At 39.8% G+C, this 23,262-nt stretch overlaps 1 protein-coding gene across 1 annotated transcript in view; it reads right to left on the bottom strand.

Moving 5' to 3' along the window:
* Positions 1 to 2,025: 2,025 nt before the first annotated feature.
* glra4a (glycine receptor, alpha 4a) overlaps positions 2,026 to 23,262 on the bottom strand; it is a 41,561-nt gene continuing 20,324 nt past the window's right edge. Inside the window, exons 2-9 of the mRNA XM_034542989.1 lie at positions 18,174 to 18,304; positions 16,646 to 16,713; positions 15,068 to 15,291; positions 13,512 to 13,594; positions 9,856 to 9,993; positions 9,305 to 9,519; positions 7,045 to 7,194; positions 2,026 to 2,328 (exon numbers count right to left, since the gene is read on the bottom strand). Of these exons, the coding sequence (XP_034398880.1) occupies positions 2,026 to 2,328; positions 7,045 to 7,194; positions 9,305 to 9,519; positions 9,856 to 9,993; positions 13,512 to 13,594; positions 15,068 to 15,291; positions 16,646 to 16,713; positions 18,174 to 18,304 (1,312 nt within the window). The remainder of the gene's footprint in view (positions 2,329 to 7,044; positions 7,195 to 9,304; positions 9,520 to 9,855; positions 9,994 to 13,511; positions 13,595 to 15,067; positions 15,292 to 16,645; positions 16,714 to 18,173; positions 18,305 to 23,262) is intronic.

Below are 23,262 nucleotides of genomic sequence, written 5' to 3'. Positions count from 1 at the left end.
ACATTCCAGAAGATAAGTGGTCAAAATATCCGTTTGAAGGTGTCTTCATGATGAACTAAAGAGATAGGACTAGGATACATTTTTTAAAATCTGACAACCCACAGGTTACATGTAACAATGGGTTATAACTGATCTATACAGCTTATTATTATTTATTAACAATTAAGTAATTAATTCTAACTCAGAAACCTTTTTTATAAAGAGTGACATCAGAAAGTACCATCACAGAATCTGATTTTGAAAGCAGTGACAGAATGGCCTTTTTTGGCATTTGCATGGTTTTGAGTATGTAGTGTGTTAACGTAGAAGAAAAAACATCCAATGTTCCTCAACATTGGCATGCCCTCACATCCTGTTAGAAATCTACTTAAGCTGTCAGCATGAAGGACTCCAGTGAATATGTCAAGCCACTCTAGCTTTATTCCACAAACCATCAGCTATCGGTGGCAATGAGTCGGCTGCTCTTGTTTGTCCATTAATGATGCTCCAAAGATGTACATGCCACCAACCTTTATACATTTCTGCAACGTAACCTCTCTCATATCAGTTCAGTAGGCTGTGATTCAAAAGGATAATATGGAAGACTGGATACATAAAAAAAAGAATATATATCAGTATAACAACAGAGAGATAAAGTAGAAACAAAGGCATGCTTGAAAGCATAGGAGCACACACACACTCACTCTTTTTCATTACCTGGGGAACCATACAATACAGAGGAGTTGATTAGGATTGCCGACAAAAGGACAGTAGGCTCCAGCTGCCTCTCTGAATTCATTGTCATTAGCGGTGGAACACCAAGCCCTTTTCAAACTCATTAGTTGATAAAACAACCCTCTGATTTCCCATTAAAAAACCCATTCATCTTCCCCTCGCTGGTGATGCTCCCCCTCCACCGCATCCCTGCATTTCCACAGCTTCCAAAGCCACTCCTGAGACTGGAAAAGAAATGGCAGCTCGAATGTGATTTTTCGCAACAAGTTTGTCCAGATTCCTCCCAGATTGATTGTGCAAGTATATGATTTCACAAGAAAAGCTTTCCAATGACCCAGAACCACTGATGTGATCTGATTACTTCTTTAGCATCTGCAGAATTTACAATTTGCTTTATTGAGTTTGATTTCCACCTTTGGTTAAAGGTTTTTCTCCTCCCTCTTGGGGTTTGGAGTTGATGGGTTCTATTAGAGGACTGAAATGGAAAAGTAATTGTGTGTGATGCATTTATTCTGTGACTGAATTGTTACGCACTTAAAAGAAAGCATTTCCGTGCACAACCCCTTCATCATTTTTCAAAGTAATCAACATCAAATCTTCGGCTTGAAGAGGAACAAATCATTTATTATTTCCTGGCAGAATAACAATGTATTTAAATTTAGACAAAAGGAAATACATATTTGTGCTTTGTGCAGTTTAATGAACAGCTTTTGTTAAATATACACTATACACTGTTTTATATATATATATATATATATATATATATATATATATATAATATTTATTGAACTATCACCACTTAATAAATATTAAATCTCAAAGACTCATTCCTCCCCCCTCACCCATTTGTACCTGTTAGATAATCTAAAGGTGTAAAAAGAACCTTTTTTTATCTTTTGAATTTTCAAAAACATTCATTCAAAGATGCGTAGTGTCAAAATTCAAGTCATTACATCTTATCCAGCCAGGATCAACTTCGACTTCTCTGGACTTTCATCATCTCAAACAAAGGTCATGAACCACAAAAGTACCAGCAGTGTTTTGTCTCTGTTGTAATTTGTTTGAATCCAACGAAGACAGAAACGAGACAGCAATCGCAAACACCAGCCATGAATCCACGCAGCTTCACCTAGTCTTTCGGTTTAATCACTCGTCTGAGATCCTGAAGACACACCTGAGCACAAAGTTTTTATCAATGGTTGTAGAGAAGCCTCCTGACACATTTCCTCTTTGTAATATAGATCTGACAGGCAGTTTTGGTTCTAAGGAAAGATGAATTAAAAATGTAGCAACCGGGGTCGGCAGAGAGCGTTACAAATTTGCATGGATGTCCTCGTGTCGCAGCACTTTGTAGGTGAACCAGTAGAAGATGTTGAATATGAGGAAGCTCAAGGGAAAGACTGCTCTGGATATGGTGTCAATGCGCTTGGCCCGGTCCACAAAACGCTTGTGAAGTACCTCTCCGTCGTACAAGGTAACTGGAGGAGGAAGAGGCGGCGGCCGGGTGAACACAGTGGCCCCCTCCACAGCGGTACCATCCTTGTTCTGCAGGCTGTGACCCAGTCCATAACCCCGGAAGTAAAAACCACGGCTCTCCCTCACCAGCTCCTCCTCCTGTGGGGTCAAGCATAGGGAAAGCAGATTGGCCTCTCGTTGTCAACCCAAATTAGCTTACAGCCTTTTACATTCCCGCTCAGTGGCTGATTCCTAAATGTGTTTTGGGTGAAGCAGTACAAAAGGGCAACAGAGCGAAAAACAACAGCAGAAAAGAAAAGAAAAAAACGCGTGGAGTTTGAATTGAATGTTTGTCGCCGATTGAATGTAAAACACACATGCTTCCCATGTGTTACCGTTTATGTCTCACAGGTAAGCATGTATTTCTCTGAAAAATAAATGTTTGAAAAACACTCATGGTCATACAACAACACAGAGGTATTTTAGAAACAACCTCAAAGACAGCTGAGTCGACATCTGCATGACAAAAACATATTTTGGATTAGTTTCTCAAATTGTGACCACTTTCTATGAGATGACATGTCCTCACTGTTTTCGTACAAGAACATAAGCGCGTCATTGCAGAGCTCTGTCTGCACTGTTGCCATTATTTTCACTGTTCGTGCTGTTAGCACCGTTAGCAGATAGCTGCCAGCTCAGCTGTCATGTTAAGAGCCATGTGGAGGCAATAGCTATGCTTTATATTCCGTAGAGAGATCCTTTAAGCTAGTTGAAGTTTCTATGACACAAAAAGAGGTATCAGAGGGCATCATCATTAGGAGGAAGAAAGGAATTTCTAATTCTGAAAGTTAATCAAAAAATTAACCTCCATCTGTCCCTTCCAGCTCTTCAAAGTTGCATAATGATAGACCTTTCAAAATGCCTATTAATAAAAAGTCATGGTCTTACCCCCCACAAAAAAAACTTGCACTTGGCATTATACTTTGATGAATGGAGGGGCACTTTTTTCTTTCATACAGTGAATGAGACACTGGCCCCGCCCTTTGAAGAGAATATTAATAGACATGCAGCTTAACTCTGACAGTCCTCTGCCACTTTGAGAGATTCACTTTAGCAGCGGAAAGTGAAGATGTAGGATCTAAATTGGATGATTAGTAGTCAGTGTGAAGTGCACTGAAAGCCCCGCCCCTCCCCCTCTCTGTTTTTCTCTCACTGACCCTGGCAGCCCTCTGGTACTCTGCCGAACTTTGCATCTCTGTGCCGGACAGACTTGGCAGTGAGACACTACCAGCTCCTGTCAAAGGTCCAACGCTACAAATGTATTTCACCCCTGTCTCCACCTGTCTGTTACTGCCCAGTATATTAATTTAGTCATTCACTGTTTAGCTAAAGACATAACCGCTAACTTCATTTACTGTAATCTTCCTCCTCCTCCTCTTCCTCCTCCTCACAATTGCCTGGTTGTGAGTAATTTTATGGATACTAACTATCTGTTGCCTCTGTGACAAATTGCACCATACAACTGGGGGATAGGGAGTTGTAGCTCTTCTAGCATAGCTTAATTATCCCTCCTACTTCTTCCTAAACGATACAGTACATCATGTGCTAAAGGCTAATGGTGCGTTTCTCTAAAGATAATAGGTGCTCATCTTCTGTGCTCCCAGCAGCAGCTAGACACTGTGCTTTGTTGGCATACGATCAGTTGAGACCGATTATTCTCCACAGAGCAATTGTAATTGTGGAACTGGCTGTTTTTCAGAGAGTTATCAGAGTTTTTAGATATTAATAATAATAGCAACAAACTGAAATAACTGTTAAAAAAATCCCCCAAAAATAGTTTGGCATTTCGGGAAATGCACTTATTTTCTTTCTTTCCGTGAATTAGATTAGGAGATTGATACCACTGTCATATTTGTCTAGTAAATATGGAGCTGCAGTTAGCTTAACTTAGCATACAGATGGGAACCAGCTACATTTTTGCTCTTTTGATTTTGTACAGATTAAACACATCAATTGTAACTTAATTTGTGATCTTCAGAGGTTCTGGGAGGCAGATTGTGTTACTTTCTGCCGGAGCCAAGCTAGCAGTTTCCACTGTTTCCTGCTTTTATGTTAAGCTGAGCTAACTGGCTACCAGCTGTTTGCTGTAACTTCATATAGTTATCATATGTAAGTGGTATCAATCTTCTCCCCGAGGTCCTTTCAAGAAGGCAAATAAACCCATTCCCCAAAGAGATTAACTAATTTCTTTAAACTAGACCATACAAAATAAAAACGAAAGTATTATTTTGTTATTAGTAAATGCCAACATTTTTGGAGAGTGTCCTGGAAAAAAAGAAAACAAGAGGTAGACATAATGAATTTAAAATTAGGCTTGAAAACAGGATCCACATTGAGAGGGAATAAAGGGAAAACAAGTTAGTAATGTTGGTATAGAGCGGCAGAGGGTCAGAAAGCGACGGCTTTAGTGACGGGGAGAGATCAGCACAAAGTGGGTTTTGGATGTGGGAGAAATGTGGATATATTGAGGTTTGCAGTGAGTACACAAGTACACAATCAATTTGGAAGACTGGAGTGGTGGACAAAAAATGGGTTCGAAGGTCAGGGTTGACAAAGGGTTAAATGTTTTACCCTGTCACAGGCGATGCAGTGCTGATTCAGGTTCCTGTAGGTTGAGTTGTTACCAGGGATGACATTCACTTTCCGCAATGACTCAACACTTCCAGGCTGACTGGCAAACACCTCCATTGGAAAGGGAGGTAGACACATTGAAATAAGAGTTATTGCTCCTTATTTCATCTTTAGTTGTAAAACAAGAGTTTGGTCATCTCTTGTAAGATAAATTAATTATTGTTGAATTCATAGTAAAACAGTTTTGGACATGAGCCTTCACATTTTGCTGGAACAATAATTCCCCCTGCTTCATTTAAATGAAAAATCAAACCTATGCCTTGCCAAAAATAAAGTGATTAAAGATGCAAAATTCGAACCACAAACTCTGCTTTTAATTAAAGAGGCACTTTGATACAGGCACTGTAATACAGAGCATTATCTGCTGTTCATGTAGGGAACTTGCTTTGAAGATGAATAAATAAGTTACTTTTGTAAATACTATAAATGAAAGCTACATTTTTTAAATGTATTTTTATTTTTGAAGGCTGTGTGGCTGTTCTCGCACTAACTTTTTTTTCTCCTCTTCTCAGAGATCACCAGAGCTGTCAAATGCAAAGCTGTAAGTGCATCAATTAAACCATGGTCAGTCTAGGATTTGTACACTCCATCAGATTCCCAACCTCTCTCTAGTACAACACATTAAGTCGTGCGTCAATACCGCTCAGATAGATAGTTTGTGACCTCAAACTCCTGAGTGTGAGTAATCGTGCAACCGATGTGGACAGGGGAAGTCTTTTTATCTGCGGACCATTATTTTCTTTCTCCAGTATCGGCGCAGGAGGGCACACTGCCCGGTAAATTTGCTGGACTCTCCTGCCTTTTACAAGGGAACTTTGCCGTGAGTCTGGGAAGCGGCTCAATTTAATGGGATTTTCACGATGTCCCGTTTGTTTCTCTTGAGACAAACCTGTCTGTGTCACACGTGGTCTCTCCGCTCGAAACACTTTTATTTGTCAACTTACAAGCGGTTTGCCTTAATAATCGTTGCTCAACATATGGATCCAATTTATAGGATGCATGTTTGGATCATAGACTGTATATAACACGAGGACTTAGTCATCATGACATCACCCATTGGTTTGTGGACTACCGTTTTGAAGCCTCGAGTTTGGTATTTTGGTCGTCGCCATTGTAAGTTACTTCCCTCGTTATCTTGGCTTTTTACAACCAGTGAATGCAAGTGACCATATCTGGACTGCAAAGGAGTGATGTATTGATGCATATATGGCTCTGGTAGCGGCCTGTCAATCACAGTAAACCCGCCCTAAAGTACACTCTGATTTATGGTCTATTTGACTATAAATGGACCACAATTGACTAAATGAACATCATGCTGTATTGGAGAAGACTTGAAACTAGTGATTGCGACCATACACTCATGTTTACTGAGGTGGGATAATTTTCTCATAGACTTCTTTACAATCAGACTTAAACCAGAGGATTTGTTCACTGATGCTCAGTGAAGAGAAAGCAAGTTTAAGACAATTTTGCAGTGGGGTCACCTTACAGAACTGAAGTTTACTGCATCGTTTGGATGCAAAAAAGTGATGTTTAAAAGTGATACAGAAAAGATACACGGTTTACCCAGTAAGATTGTTGTTAAGAATTGTACGGAAAACTGCTGACCCTTTTCCAACATCGTAACCCAAACATTATTTAATGATAGTATTTGAAGGGGCCCATCTAAAGAAAATACAGCTATCTAATTAGTGCTTGCTAGATCACCATGTTAACTGATAACGGATAAGTTGTTATACAAAAGCATGACAGAGTCTCACGCTGACCACTATAGGTCAGACTACAGAAATGTATCAGTGTTGCAGTGGGAATGGAGGGTTAGGGTATCCCACTGCGACAGGGTTGGTAGGTCTATGCCAAATGCATTGACGGAGGGAAAGGATGGCAGTGGCTCGTCACAGGTCGTGCTCATGACGGAAACGAGCTGAACTGAAACTGAAACAGATCTGCCTCATTTAATATGCCCGCCAGCTGTAGCGTGTTGATGTTGTCAGTTCCTGGATATACAGTAGCCTACAATAACAAGAGGCATACGTGAATGTTATAAAGGCTGACAAAGCCCGGAGTGTATGTCTGCATGAGGCCTCCTCATGCTTGCTTTTTAGAATCTGCCGGGATGTGTGTTTTACACATTTGTGTATGTGTGTGTAAGCATGCATTGGCCTTTGTGCGCGTGTGACTTACTATTCTTTGCTGCCGCTGCTTTTTCCTCAGCCGGATGAACTCCTTGTGTTGCCTTGAGACAAAGTTAACTGCTGCGTATTCCAGCAGGGCAGCAAACACAAACAGAAGGCACACCGCCATCCAAATGTCGATGGCCTTTACATAGGACACCTGGGAAACGGACAAGGTCACAGTCATCAACAGCCAATCAATGAGGCTAATGGGTAATGGGTGCAGCATGATCTAGCCATTCCTTCGCTCTGGCACGTAATGACATATATCTTTGTGAAGGTCTAGAATTGTAATAAGTCAGTGGGTTGTGGGCAGTTGACACATAGCCGTGAGACCGGTCACAGCTCAAGACTTGAGGAGCTAGGTCGTTCAAGAGAGAATATGTTGCAGCAAATCAGCAACGCCCACTGAGCGTGCATTGTTTAGATACTTCACTCAATTGAGCAGCAGGTTGGTGGCTCTTGAAAATGCATGCATGAAAGTGTGTGTGTGTGTGTGTGTGTGTGTAGGGGGTGGGACAGCAAATTGACACATAGGGCACAAACTCTGAAAACACTTCAGTCGTGTTGAAATCAACACTTCCACTGTGTTAGTTTTCAGCTGTCACACATCTTAGTGAAAAGAGACTCGTTAACACCATCAACCATCAACCTAACATGCCATTGAAAACCTAGGTTTTCTAATAATCTTACAAAAATATTCTGTTGGATTATTTACCACATCCTTCCATGGCTGAGTTATGTTTTGTTTCAAGGTACAGATACACATTAATAGAAAGAAGTTGATATCTACAGGTACCCACAGATTCTTCTAAGAATTATAACAATATTTTTTGGTCAAACACTATCTCTTCAGGCATCTTAAAATTCTTCAAATAAAACTATTTAAGTAGGAATAGCTTGCAACCACACTACGGCCAGAACCAGTGTGTCGACATCTCTTCATTTTGAGGGTCCGGAAGCAATAAAGCTCGGGAACATTGGTTAAATCTGTAAGGGGACAGTGAAAGAGCAGCGTTCCTCCTCCCATGTCCTCGAGCAGTGCACTAAACCTCTCCCACTTCCAGGGGAGCTGCTTTGTGGCTAGCATATAAGACTGTGATTGTGCAATGTCCAGGTGTGAATGTGAACAGATCCATCCTGAAATACAAAACCTGGCTCCTGGAGTTTATTCCCCTTTTTTAAAATAAAAACTTACAATTTGCCGTTTACGTCCATGTTTGTGCAAAATGTTATCACTTCATCACTTAACATATTCAACTTTTTGTTTGAAATTGTCCATATTTAGCATATACATTTCTTTGACTTGTAATGTAGCACCGGGCCGAAGTGCTGTTGCTATTGTTCCCAGCTGTCTACTATACCTTGTACAGTGATCCACTGTCTGTTAAACTGTTGACCGGTTATCTATAGTCAAGGTATTCTAAAACACAACTTTAGCCAATCAGAAATACTTCTTTACCGTCATGAAGGTAGAGTACAGTCTGTCTCTCACCTGTTCCCGAACCTTCTCCCCAGGGATCTGTGTGCACTGCCCTGCATGTCTTTCACATGCCGGTGTCCTCAGCCTACCAGGCCTTTGTTTGTCTGCTCACCATCATTAATCTGTAGCCTTGTCCTTAATTAGAAACTGCCAAGTGCAAAGTCAACATTTCATGACGAAATACGCTCTAATAGGTCGTACTTTGCCAAAGCACCTTCTAAATGCCTCTTTTACCCAACATTGGTGCACACGACCAGAATACCTTTTGCAGTCCTGAGTAATCCTTTGCACGTCTGTCACATGTTTCAACGAGCATTTGGGTCGGCCTTGTCAGGAAATATCAGGTACAAGAGGTAACGTTAAATATTTATAATTTATGGATCACCTTTTGGGGGATATGTTGACGCAAAATGTTCACAAGTTTCCAACTCAGTGACTAAATGGGAAACAATCTAATAAACTGAAGCCTGACCTTCTTGTTGAGCTGATGGTAGAACAGCATATGATTCCAGTTGTTTGTTTAGTGGTGTCTGTGACTTCAATTTCCGTTGTGCTCCATTGATTTTTAGACTTCGGTGAGCGAGAAATCATAAATAGCCCAACATTTTAAAACTACAAATGTGTAAATACCCAGTAAATATAATTTTAAAAAATGTAGCCCTGACGGTAATACATCCCCTGCATCTTTGGATTCTTGCTGATCAATTTGCTCAGTAAACAATCAAAGAATCCACCTGCCGCTGTGATCAAACCATCATACACCTTAGTCACTGGTCTCCCCACCCACCTTTGGCAGCGAGGCCCTTGAACCAGAGCTCTGCGTGGTCATCGTCAGTACCGTGGTGATGCCCAGACCCACTCGGGCTGGTGCAGCGTCCATGTTTATCCAGAATGACACCCATGAGAGGATGACGATGAGGAGGGAGGGGATGTACATCTGAATCAAGTAGTAGCCCATTTGACGTTCCAGGTGGAACTTCACCTCAATGCAGGTGAATTGACCTGTAGACACATGACATAATACAATCAACTGACATGCTTAGCATTGCTAACACTGTTGGGATGGGACTGGGGAAATAGGCTGTCTGGTGAAGGAACATTCTGGTGAAAGCAACTGTTTAATAAAACCATAAAGCAGGTTACATGTTAAATCCAAACTAGAACCATTAGTTTACAGTGTCTTCAAGTTGTTGTAGGAGCTGTATCCTCTCTATTGCATGCCTAACTCATTTTAACTCTGGAGAAGAAATAAACTAAGGCACTCAATTAAATTACAATTTGGACTTTCAACGTGGGATCCCTGGGTTCTTGACACCGTATGTGGAATTTATTATGTACCTGTGTTGTAATGCTTAGTGCAGTAGCCCAAATCCTTCTCCTCTTTTAGCACAAACTGGGGGAGGGTAAGATCATCAGCCACCTGAACGGGGTTGTCAGACAGCCACTCAAAGATCAGGTCATTCATGGTGTAACCAACTGTGAAAGGTGAACAGAGAAGATATTTAAGTAAGACAAAAATAGTATGAAATGTCATATTTGTCCTACTTTATTTTAGATTATATTGAATAGACCACGAAGGCACACATTGTTCCTCTTTTCATGCATCTTGCACATAATTTAAGATGAATTGTGGCACACCGTTTCACCATGGCATACTTTTTTGAAAAATAACACTGACTTGCCAAAACGATGCTCTATAGTTTATTTTGATATATAACATCTTCAATACAACATTTAAAAATGCTTCAGCTCAGATATTGTGGAGAGATGCATTTACTTGCAACTGCACTTATTTTCATTATTATTTATTATTTTCAACATTATATTCATATTTCCATGAAAACAAGGATTTACACTGTTATTGACTTTAAAGGGGGAATGCATGTCACAGGATATAACATCAACATTTCTTGTTTGCTATAAGTTTCAGAAAAACTATGCTTTTGCTGTATTTCAAGATATTCAAATTGCATTGTGCACTACAGCATGAGCTGTTAAATATTAGTATTATTTCTATCACTACCGTTGTCATCCTCTTTCACCTGATTTTTTTTCTACACCACGACTGTAATTGGGATCTTGTTGCCATAGTATAAAATCTATGCATGAGAAACACCAGAAACCTTGGCTAATGAGACCGAGAGAGAGAAGGAAACTTGTGGGGACATAATGTCGCTTTTGCCCATCTGTCCAGCAACCAGCTACCCTCTGCCATCATGCTTGTCACAGTAAAGGTCACCCAGTCATGTTGCTGTAGTTGCTTGAATGTTACAGAATAAAGGACATGGGGAACCTATCCGCCTATGACAGCGAGAAATGCTATATAGGTGCTAACTAGATTGCTGATTAGAAAGTACAAACTAACAATATTGCATACATTTCTATTTTTGCAAGTGAATATACAGTTTAGTGAACCACTCTGGATGAGTCAATAATTATTCTGCTTCCACACAAGGCTGCTGTCTTTGAGGGTTGTGCTCCTTCTCACAGCTACCGGATTTTTTATATATATATATATATATATATATATATATATATATATATATATATATATATATATATAAAATGCATGCCTAATGCAATAACACATAACTTCTTGTACATATGAATAATACTGATGTCCACTGGGACCCTTATAGGACCCAAGTAACAAAGGCATTAATTATTCAAGATGTTATACCATATCCTGGTATAACACAACTAAAACACACTCATCTTTTTTTCTGAATGATCTGTCATTCACACATCCTGCTGTAACACTCAAGGGGAATAGCAAGGCTTTCCTCAGATAACGAGCCAGCTATCAGGGGTGAAACAAGATAATTGACATTATGTTAAAGGTGCAATAAAAATGAAATTCATGAGGCACTATGTCAGGAATATCTCCGCTAGGTAGAGTAATGACTGTTAGTCACGTGTTGTCTTCTTTTTTATGTTAAATAGCTGTTCACCTAATGAAAGCCACGATCTTAATGCAGCCAGGCTTATGCTTCAGATTCGTATTCTTGCTTTTCACTTATAGTGTAAGTTACAAAGTGGATTTGAGGTTACTGGAGGCTAATGGCTGAAGGCAAAGTGTGGTGGTATAAGCTGCATAAATGGGGCTTTGATGTGTCAGAATCGTATTGTTGGTTCTATTTATATATCTATATAAGCCATTGGCATTAAAGGCCTGAAAAAAGAAGATTGGCCTTGGCTCTCTCAAACCCCAAAGATAACTCTCCTCTTTTTCTTTTTTTTTCATCACTCACGTCTTTCGTGCTTTCTCATGTTTCTCTAATAAATACAGTAAAACCTATAATGTCCTCTTAACATCAAGCTTTAGCCAAGGTGATCACACCCTGAGGTGGAGCACTATAGCACTTGTCAACACAAGGCCAAGTTTCCTCACCAGAGGCCTTTAATCAGGAATGATTACTTCTCCTCTAATGACGGTGTGAAGTGACACACACACACACACACACACACACACGCGCACACACACACACACACACACACACACACACACACACACACACACACACACACACACACACACACACAATGCTACTTCAAACGTTGTGCACTAAACTTATTGGATTCTTTTGAATCAGTTTGTGTTATTTTGCAAACATAAATCATGCTGCCTCCTGTAAAAGAGGGTGTTCTATACAAACCAATGCCTCTTGTTCTTCAGATAAGGGTGCAGGTAGAAATACCAGCGTTCAGCTTGACTTATTTATTTGTGAGAGATGGTTCTGAAAAGGTGCAGGGACTTCATGGTACGAGTGCTTTTTCTGTTTCCTCCCTGTTGCTACACTTTACATTATTTTGTCCCTATAACAGGAAATGAGGTCACCTCTAGGCATAGAGGGTGGGTCACATATAATAAAAGGGACACAAAATTAAAGTTTTATTATTTATATCCTGGAAATTGTTTTTTACAAGGGCAGATACTATCTCTGCAAAAAAGACTTTTTTCTTTCCCCACCTTTTATCAATGTAATAACATTTTAAAAGGTTTGCCTTTTAATACGTTTCTTCAACACTCCACTATAAATAAATGTACAGTAAATGGAAACAAGAATGGTAAACTGACTATTTGCTAAACCCCACAACACCTTATTGTTGCTACAAGCTTCGCGTTCTGTGCAGCTTACAATGGTGGCAGATTTAAAAAATATTTTTTTTAAACAATAGATCCTTGATCTCATATAGTGGGATATAAAAGCAGGCTTCTCATTTTGAGCCGTCAAGCATTCAGTTGGTCTCAACAGTCAGATGTAGCTCATAGTTATCTTAATGAGCTAATGTTAGCTTCATAAGTTGTTTGAAAATCACATACTATTCACACGGAGGATGAAGTACAATTGAGTATATAGACCTAGTGTGCTCCAATTGCATAGTATGTGGATTGTGTGTGTGCAAGAAATGTCTGATTATAGATTAGCAAGAATTTCTGATGATGAGACGTGAGCTCCTGGGCAACCGCCCCGAAATGCTTTGTGGCTTTTCAGATTGTCCAATGGCGGACTAATAGTCAGACGGTTTAAACAATGAATTAACTGTTGGGTAAAATATCAACAAATGATGGCAAGTGACGTTAATGTACGGTGAAGAGGGGAAAACGCAGGAGCTCATATACATGTACTGTATGTACTGTGGAAAACACAATTAGAGCTAAAATATGTAATCCTTTTAAATTGCATTAAAATAATACATGGACATTTGCGATGAACAAACGCACACTGTTTAATTAATTCCTTAACCTTGTTGTTCAATTTTGGGTTTTGGAGAACACAGGAGATGCAATTACAAAACATAAACCCTCCACCATGTGAATATATCCCAGATATTGACACAGATTTATAGTCATGATGTAGTTCCCATCTCTTGGAATATAGCAAGATAAAAGCACCATACAAGCCAGGCAAAATGTAAAAAAATTAGGAAAGGGGGGAGAAAAAAAGAGCAAAGTGAGAAGAGAGGAAGTCAAAGAGAAGAAGAAGACTCACAGCTTTCAAGCTGCATTGTACAGGTCTGAATGTCCATTGGGAAATTCTTCAAGTCCATAGGGCAGGACAGGGTAAGAGTCAGCCTGAGGTAGAAAAACAGATTGGAAAAGAGAAGAGAAGCAATAAAGGATGTCAAAAAGGCACAAACGCACAAAGGGGCTCATGAAAAAGAGATCAAAGCAGGAGAAATGACGGGTTAACAGATCACGAGAACTGTGTAATAAATCAGTGCCAGGCTGCTTTGTTTAGCAAAGTATGAAACAGGCGTCAGGAGTAAGTGTTTAATTCAATAAAATTGGAAAAATGAGAAAACTAAACTGATTTTTTCTTTTTTTTTCTTTATTTAAGGGTCGCTTGGAAAAGTGGGTTACTCTACCATTTGATTACTTGTCACACCACAGTAACGGCAAAGTAATTGGTGCAGGAATCCCTGCTTTTATTTGTTGTGGAGTTGATGCATTAAGCCTTCAAAAGTCCTGAGAGAGAGAGAGAGAGAGCGATAGAGAGCTATTTGGTAGTCTGTCTGGAGGAAAACTGTGTAATTACCTGCTCTAATGCATCGCCGAGAGGCAAGACAAGAGCCGCCAGCAGTATCCACACAGACATCCATTTGCTCCTGTGTTATGATGACACAATGTCTTTTTCAGCTGAAGAACAAACTACAAAGATTTGATTGATTCTCCGAACATGGCATTCATTGCGTCATGTATTTAATGCACGTTTTGGTCCATAATTGCAAAACATAGTCCAAAAAATCCAGAAAATCAGTGGTATGACGTTGTGATTATGTGAATTTGCCACAGCGGACTTATATTGTTTGTCTCTCCCTCTTCTCAAAACAAATGCAGAAATATGATGATATCCTTTTAATTCGTATAATAGGAATTGAAAAATGTATACAATTTTAACTTACTTCTAAAAACCAACAAACATATCATACAGAAAAGCCCCAAAGAGATCTACAGAGGTGAAATTAGTGTGTTTTCTGAGGCAAAATGACCGGCTCAACTAAAGGCCCACTTTTTTACAAATTTTTAGGATGAATTATTTTAAAGTTGTGAGGAAACACTTGTGAAATGCAAGCAGGGACAGGTGGCATCTCCTGCTATGTTGTGGTTTTATAAGCCATTTGCAAATGTATTGTTTGGTGTAGTGTGTAATTCAAAAAACTGACTTCACGATTGCCATTTGACATTTCCGTGCATTTCTTTCCACGCCTGCACCCACTTAGTATTTTGGTGAACTGCAGCGTATCAAAGTGTGTGGAAAGGAAATGTAGAGGTGTGAGATTCAATCTGCTGGTTTTGTGGCCAAGAGGTCGTATATAAATGTTTTTTGTTTGCAATATCTGACATTCAGAACATTCCCAACCGACGTCGTCGTAGCGTTGACGGCCCAGTCAGCTGCAAGCCGCCGACAACCATCAGATAATATCAAAGCAGTTGAATTAATAGGTTCCATGCAGAGGATTTTTCACATCAAACTGCAGCCGCATGTCATTCATGATGTCATTCTCAAACTGTTACAGTGCTTGTACAGTCGTATATTATCTTTACCTAATGCTGTACAGAACGCTGCCGTCTTGGAAAATCCGCAGCAGCTTGTTATCAGTGGTGACCTCGTGGAAATTGGCTCCTTTCTCGTTTGCAAAGAATAAATCCGGTTTCCAGATGGAGTCCAACATGGATGGATCCAGATCAAGGGAGTCGTCTGGGTATTCGCTGTACGCTAGGCGAGGGTCGTTCCATTTTTGTCGTAGAAATACATTGAGCCTGTAGTCCTGTGAAAGAACTCGGGGACGTTAATGGAAAGTTTATCAGCGGTGAAGTTTGTAGCACAGATGAGGAGCTTAGAAGTGGATCATTCTGCAGTCGGGATTTGAGAGGTTTCTGGGAATGTTCTCTTACTTGTCACTGACTGATGATGAATGTATGATGACCAAAGCTATTGTTCTCTTTGAAAGATGAAACCATAATGAAACTTTGAGACTCCTTTGTTGGATGGAATATCACTTTAAAGACTAAATCTACAACTTTGTTCTGTCTTTCATATGCAATGATGTAATCCACACAACAAAGAAATACGCCATGAACCATGATGTGTCCATTGTGCTTCCTTTCCTAATTCACAAATAATAATTGATTTTGGAGGATTTTAAAATAGCCACATTGTTGATTGTAGATAGATGATGGCATTTTCTCAGCCAGTAATGCATTTTTTAAAAATACTATTTAATTTCCACATATCTCCTAATCGTAATAACAGGTGTAAGCACTCGAGTTATTACATAATATGATCAATCTTTGTAATGTAACCTCAGTGGTTCATGATAATAAAGACATCACTCTATTTGAAAGACCATTGTCTCACCATATTCATCAGATATTACTTAAGTAATGATTGAATAAGATGGTATTGTTTGTTCAACCGTTGTAAGCCATGCCAAGGCCACGTACTGGAGACTCACTCCTGCCTGCAGCCAACACACATGAGTAATTTAATTAGAATTAGAATCTGTGCAATTAATTCAGAATTCATCTTGGTACATTGTTCCTTTTTCTTCCTTGTTCATTTCATTTATCAGAATAAAAAGCATGCTTCACCAGCGCATACATTGATATTGTTAATGTTGTCGTCCTCTGAGCTGACTGGACTGGAGGTCTGACCATGGGCCTCCCTCAGACACCCTGAAACAGGGCCGTGTTGTTCTGACCCAGCAGCTATAACCGTGGAAATGCAGAGGGATTGCAGAACAGTGATTTCTCCCTGAACTCCTCGTCCTCTCTCCCATACCCTCTTTCATCCATTTTCTCAATTTTTCATTTTAATTGCGGAGTGGACAGTTCATTATCAGCACGTCAGTGACCCATTGGCCTCTGAAGGTTGCACTGTTATGCTCCAGGAAACACATAAATGAGGGAACAGCTTCAGCCCTGAGTGGATTAGCAAAGAAGTTATTAGGAATGAAAGAGGATGGAGCGTATCAAGACTTCTATATATATATCACAAGGGAAATGCAACAAAACAAAACACAAACCCTAATCCATAATCACGTGTAGATCAAATTTTAGTGAGGGAGATTGTTTTTAAGAAAACTAACACTTGAAATTTAAAAATCTCCAATCTCTTCTTACCATTGTAGTTTCTGTGATGGACCCAAAGCTGTTGATGAAAATATTACAGGTGACATTTACAGCTGGGCCTAAGGAAAGAAAAAACAGACTGATTTATGAGATTGCACCGCATTCAACAAAACCTATTATATTGTAATATCTCCTGTGGGTCTTTAAGATTTATTGAAGTTTCTTCATTCATTTTCAGTCATGCAAGCTCCAAAACTGGGATTGTTACGACTAAGAGCAAGGAAGGTCACAGACACGTCGGTCCACATTTTGGCATCTATGAAAATTGTTGTGTGCAACTGTGACTTTTATAAAATAAAATATATATAAAAATGTTTTAAAAAATAATTTGAAGGGAGATAATGTTTCATTTGTTTTTCCCTAAAGTGTCCTGGAAGTAGCTCTCATAATAAAACACAAGCTGACTTTTAAAGGTTATATTTAGGCACTCAAAGCTCTTGGTTATGGTTGGGGTCTTGGTTTGATATTGAAAAGGCAATAGTGACTTGAAGTACGACATAAGATGTATGCACTTATTAACAGTTAAACCATAATCGGTTCTTAACTTTAACCAAACTGCTCCCTAGACGGTTGTAGAGAAGTGAGGCAAAGAGGCTGCGTCAGGTAAAAGGGACAGGTGCATTCTGGTGTTCTAAAAACACCGGGATGTTAGTTTTTGTCGCTTGGCTCGTTGATTTTGCCTGTTTATCACCACGATCAGCAGCTGTGATACACAGCGCACGGAGGCAATGAAGGTACTTCAAAACCATAAGTGCCTGGTGAAGAATCTCAACTTGGTCAAATCTAAACACAGAGATATGATTCACATAATCATAGAATCGGTAGGATTTGTACTTAACAAGAATGTCCTTATCTGCATTATCCATCACACATAATTGTCCATAAATCCGCTTAGAAATCATATAAAATAAGACGCTCCTTATAACCAAAACTTGACGGAGAATCATCAAGATTTGAAAGTTCAACTGAAATCCAATTTATTCAACCATTTGTCAAGAATACTGTCAACTTTGCATTGTTAATGTATTTTGTGTATGTTGTTGATTGTAATGTGCTGCAGCTGAGTAGCCAATTAGCAATCAAGACTGCAAACTGACTTTGCAATGCAAAACTATGAGGAGGACTCCCTCCCTCCGATGCATACTTCCTGTACTGGATACAAAACATTACCAGTAAACAGACTCCAGGCCGCAATTGCGTTTCCTTCAAAACATCATTTTGGAGACAGGGTTGCTGTGTGCTTGTGCAGCATGGTAAAATATTATGTCTCATCATTAAGTCGCCATCAATACGACACAATAACTGGCCTTCACCACAAAGGGTTAGTTAGACTTTAGACTGAAACCAAACAGGGTGAAAAGGTAGACGAGCTGATGTAATATTTATGTACTGGGAAGCTGGAAAAGGCATACAACACGTATACATGATAATGGTCAACTGTTTAGCATTCACAACACAGATGGAATGGTCTGTGTTACTTTTAGTGCTTTCTACTGTATTGTCTTGAGGGCTACCGTACCTTTGAAGTTGGGTCTGATGCGGGCATCGTATCCTGATGTTCTCCCCATGAGCTTGTCCAGGAAGTCAGACGGCGAGAGCTGCGGTCCTGCCCTGCTGGGGGGCTTTATCTCCTCCTTACAGGAGCTCAGTCTGACATTAGAGAGAGAGAGATAGAGAGTGAGAGAGAGAGAGAGAGAACAAAGGCAATGGGAAAGAAAAGAGAAATTTGAGAAACTGCAGAGGAAGGTGTTTCTGTATGTATGAGAGGTAGCAGTGGGAGAGGTGCTAAAAAAAATGGGAACAGTCACCAACTTAGTAATCAGGAAAAAATACCCAGCGGCGGATGAGGAAATGAGTGTGAAAAATGACAATGAATGGCTCGTCTCAGATGGCAGCTAAAAACTGATCTATTTCGCATCATGTGTAAGACCTATTGTAGTTGTTAGGGCCTAACGACAGAGACGCTAAACAGACGGAGAGGTAAACTTGTCCCTCTCCTGCACTTCCCGCAACTCGAGGCTTCGCAGGGGTAAGGCTTGACAGATTGATGGCTCAATGGTAATGCTGTGAATGTCACACCGGGGAGAGGAAGGAGTTGATACGAGCTCCAGCGAGGCTCCGGCAGCCACTGACGGGAATAACCAACAGGCCAGAGTCAAAGTAAGGGGAGGAAGAGAGAGGAAAAAGGAAGCATATAAGGAAACAAGGAAAACGCTGTTTCATGTTCATAATGGATTTGATTTCTCACTGTTGGAGCACAGCTGATTGCACCCCATGCGTTTGATACAATTGTTAACGGTTCACAATCTGTCATCTGAAACTCTGGAGTACAGATGGCTGGTTCAATCCCCTCTGAGGCACAGCCTTGCTGATGCCTTGTGTTCTCATGTGTGTGTGTGTGTGTGTGTGTAGCCACTGATCTTCCAATCTTATGGCCTCTTAGTTGTATTTGGAGCCACATATAGTGCATCGTCAGGGGCTACAGGATCAAGGACTCTGTGGAGGATATCTTTGGGACGTCAAGGGTAAAGCTGAGCTGATTTAGAAGTCTTCCACTTTTAATCGTAGAGGACAACAATTAGGAATTTCTTTTAAAATTTAGCTGCAGTGATGTCGAAGATATCATACTTTGATGATACTTTGACAACTTTACAATGTTTATGAAGCTACGATGAGATTTAAGTGGTATTAAATAAATAAATTGGATTGCTTACTGACACATTTGAAGTGTCCTTGCATGATTTGTCAATGCTTCGCAGTCTCAGATGGAAACCAGCATGCTGTCAATTCCTTAGTGGTTGACATTGACATTCTGTCCGTCGATATTAGAATTTGAGTGATCGCAGCCATCTGTGTAAATCAATCGAGACATAACTAAGAGTAAAGTGTTGCATTGGCATAATTACCCTGCAATACAATTCATAGAGGCCAAACCTCTGCCAGAACATGATCATTTGACATCTTGTTATCCTGCAGGTTGCAAAAATACATTAATTTTTTTTTTAAATGGCCCCATGTCATTTATTTTGTAGCTTTACACTTACAATACATGATTAGTTCATATGATGATTACAAAAAAAGATTCACATGATGGTTTTCTGATCTGCCAGCGCTATTAGAGTTTGGTTAGATGGTTTCGACAAAAAAATCACTTGGGTAAGGAAAGAGCTTTACTACCAAACACCCACTTAGTGATCACCTGGTCAGGTACATATAAACATTCAGGATGATGTTTTCTGGTTGACTACTACTTTCCATTGACTGTGTATAAGAAGCGGACAGGGTCACCATGACGCCCCTCATTGGTGACCCTCAAGTTTGCCATTTTGGCTGTGCCGTCTTGGTTTTTTTGCATAAAGAAGTGACATGGGAGGGTGGAGCACAAGTACAACCCAACGCTGACAAAGAGATGTTTAGGCACCGTTAGTGTTACGATAAAACACACTGAAAGTTTTTAAGTTGTGAGACAAAAACATTGAAATGTATATTTTACTCTAAATGGGACCATAATGTACTTTTAATGAAGAAGACTTTGAACTCGAGATTGAGAACATGGACTGATATTTAAAATGTTTCCTGAGGTGTTACATCAAGTAATCAGACTTCTTTTTGCAACCAGAGGACGTTGAACTGTGGGGATGTGAAGCGTGTCACGCGTTGCTGCTCCGCTGTTGCAACGGCAGCGGTAGGGCACACATAAAAAAATGTTATGCTCTGACCGTTTTCAATTTAAAAATGTATATTCTCGGCATGTTCAGCTTTCTACATAGCTGACATCTACCGTATTAGCACTACAACATTAGTATGTTAACATACAAACAGTTATCATGGTAACGTACCACGTTTCAGTGCTAATCATGCAATAGTTGCAGCACCACCACCACTACTGCTAAAATTAACACAAGCACCAGCACCTTTTTGTAAGTTCCCCTCAGAGGAGATGCCGTGCACGTATGTCTTTCTTACATTATGAAGCTCAACTCTCATTGGTCCCCTGACTCCAATCCACTGCTTCTGGCTAAAGTCCACTCTGTAGTGTTGCTGATTTTACAGTATGCTGGTATTCCTTTCATCCCCCTCACTCACACACACAAACACATACACACACACACACACACACACACACACACACACACACACACACACACACACACACACACACACACACACACACAGGGAGATGGATTGATGGTCAGACTCTTGTTCCAACAAAAAGCCATAACGAACTGTCTGTCTTGGGTCGTGCTTGTTTTACGGATCAGCACAAAACAATAAAACATCTTGTTTGTTCTTGAGTGTGATATCCTCTGACAGGTCACAAGCTTTCAGAGACTAAACTTTGTAGTTTTCAAGATATATAGAGAGAAGGAAAGGTCTCTAACGCAACTGCATGCAACAGAGATCTGTGAATGTGTTATGACCCAGTCGGCTAATGACGGGTGGATTTCTGCTGTGAAAATCATTCGCTACAGTCAAATAACTCAGTTTTACCAAGAGACAGCAAGTCCAGCATATAAGACGAGGTTCATTTATATACTGTACATTCATGAGTCAAAACTGTTAATCAACACAAACACTTCCACAGCAAATTTCAGCGAAACGCAGTCCGGATGTGGGGCGCTGTCTTTGTGTGTCTTTTCTGCTTGTTGATGCTAGTAAAGAGTATGAGGTTCCTCAGCTGTTATTTCTATGACCACATGTAGAACAGTCGGCTTCAATGATCAGATAATATGTATTTACATTTATTCTATTGATATAATTCCCATGTCAGTAATTGTTTGTCTGTCTAATGATAAAATATTCCCTACACATGCAGAATGTTGTGGTTCCGGGTGGATTAATGATGAAAAAGCTTTTCTGTTGAAATTCTTTAATTAGGAGCACAAAGACACATTGATCCAATTCAGAAGCGATTGGCATACTACCTTACACATCTTATGGTATGCATTCCAGAGATTTCAGAAGTGACATCAATTTAGCATTTATATGATATGAATTTTAATATAAAATTGCACGAGTGCTATTTTTCCTTGTGAACTCTTTGTGGCGAGGTCTGCAGCTGAACTTCTCACCCTGAGCTGTGGGAGAAGCTGTGGATTCCTGCTCTCCCTCAGGGTACGCATGTCACCTCCCAATTAGCCCTCATGCATTTCTAATTGGATTCATGCATTTCCTCCCTATTGTTTCATCAATGCTTCAACATTCTTGTTTCACAGAGAGGGCGAGAGAAGAAAGATGTGATCTTTCAGTTTTTTTGGCATGAAACGGCCTGTTTGACACTTTGCATCCAGAGTGATGCCTCTTGACAGGTTTTGAGAGCAGTGCATGAGGTGAACAAACTAAACTGCATGCCCTTCAAAAACTGATGTCTTTATTGGTAAACAATATACTTTATATCTTGTGCAATTCTCTGGATGTTAGTTTGTTTGAGGTTAATGTACTGTACAACAGTCAATCCTAAAATGATATCAATCCTAAAATGATATCAGCAATTTCTCGTGACGACAAGGGGCTCCTAAGAACCCTTCAAAAGCAAAATGATGTGGTTCTTTGTCTGAGGGATTCAATTATTAAGATGCTCTTTGGTAACATTTAATGAGCCTGACCTTTTTGCCTCCCCCTACATTCCTTTCATTTGAGCATCCGCACCAGACTGCTGTCGAGAACACATAACAAACCTTTCTTTCCTTCCTCTATAGAGCAAGTTTTGTCTGTCATTCTTGTTACTAAGTGACTTAATTTGGCTTTGACAGCAAAGCCAAATCAAAGTGAAAACTCAATTGTGTATAGATACACTTTCAAGTGGAGGTGGTTATGTAGAATTCAAATGGCTGCTCAGAAATAATTTAGTCTTCTTTGAACTTTCTGTATGGCAGCCAGGACTACTGTACATATTCAGTTGTCTCTGAGGAGAAGCCTAAATATAAATAGCAAACAAACATGTTTTTTTATTCTTGGCATCCTTTGCATAGACCTGCAAAGTAACCACATTGAAGATTCAGTTCTTCTATTCTGGATGCAGTTTGAGGAGCAGTTGTTCATCATCCCGTGCACAGTCGACAGCTATGAGGGGGAAACACTGTTATTACAAACCTGTCAGGTCTGTGCCGTCAGCAGATCAACCATGGGAAGCAACTGTATGAGCACCTCATCTGAAAAAAGCTACTTTGCATTTGATTAGCGTTTCACCCAACCTTGCTTCAGGCAAAAATATCAGTCAGCCATTAATTCTAATCAAAGTATGTGCACACATGACCAATGGTTCAGGAAAACGGTGTGTAGTAATTTCCTGCAAACATGGATGCATGGCCATGGATGACTTCTATTTTTTCGTCACAGAAATATTCTCCTTCAGAGTTTTTTCCCCAATAGAATGGTGATAAACATTGTCTTTATTAGGTGTTAATCCAAATTAATTAAGTAACGAATCATCCTATATGGATATAATACTCACAGATACCGACCGGTCTGTTGAGTTCTTGTTATACCACGAAGTTGCAAAGTGAGTAAATGGATCTTGGAAGCCAATTTTAGCCGCTGATCATTTACAAGCTTCAAATAAGGTATGAAAAGTTAAAGAAAATCCAGTAAATAATATCTATCGTTGA

The sequence above is a fragment of the Cyclopterus lumpus genome, chromosome 10 (assembly GCF_009769545.1).
Source record: "Cyclopterus lumpus isolate fCycLum1 chromosome 10, fCycLum1.pri, whole genome shotgun sequence".
Lineage (NCBI taxonomy): Eukaryota > Metazoa > Chordata > Actinopteri > Perciformes > Cyclopteridae > Cyclopterus > Cyclopterus lumpus.
This window is presented reverse-complemented; position numbering and strand designations above follow the sequence as displayed.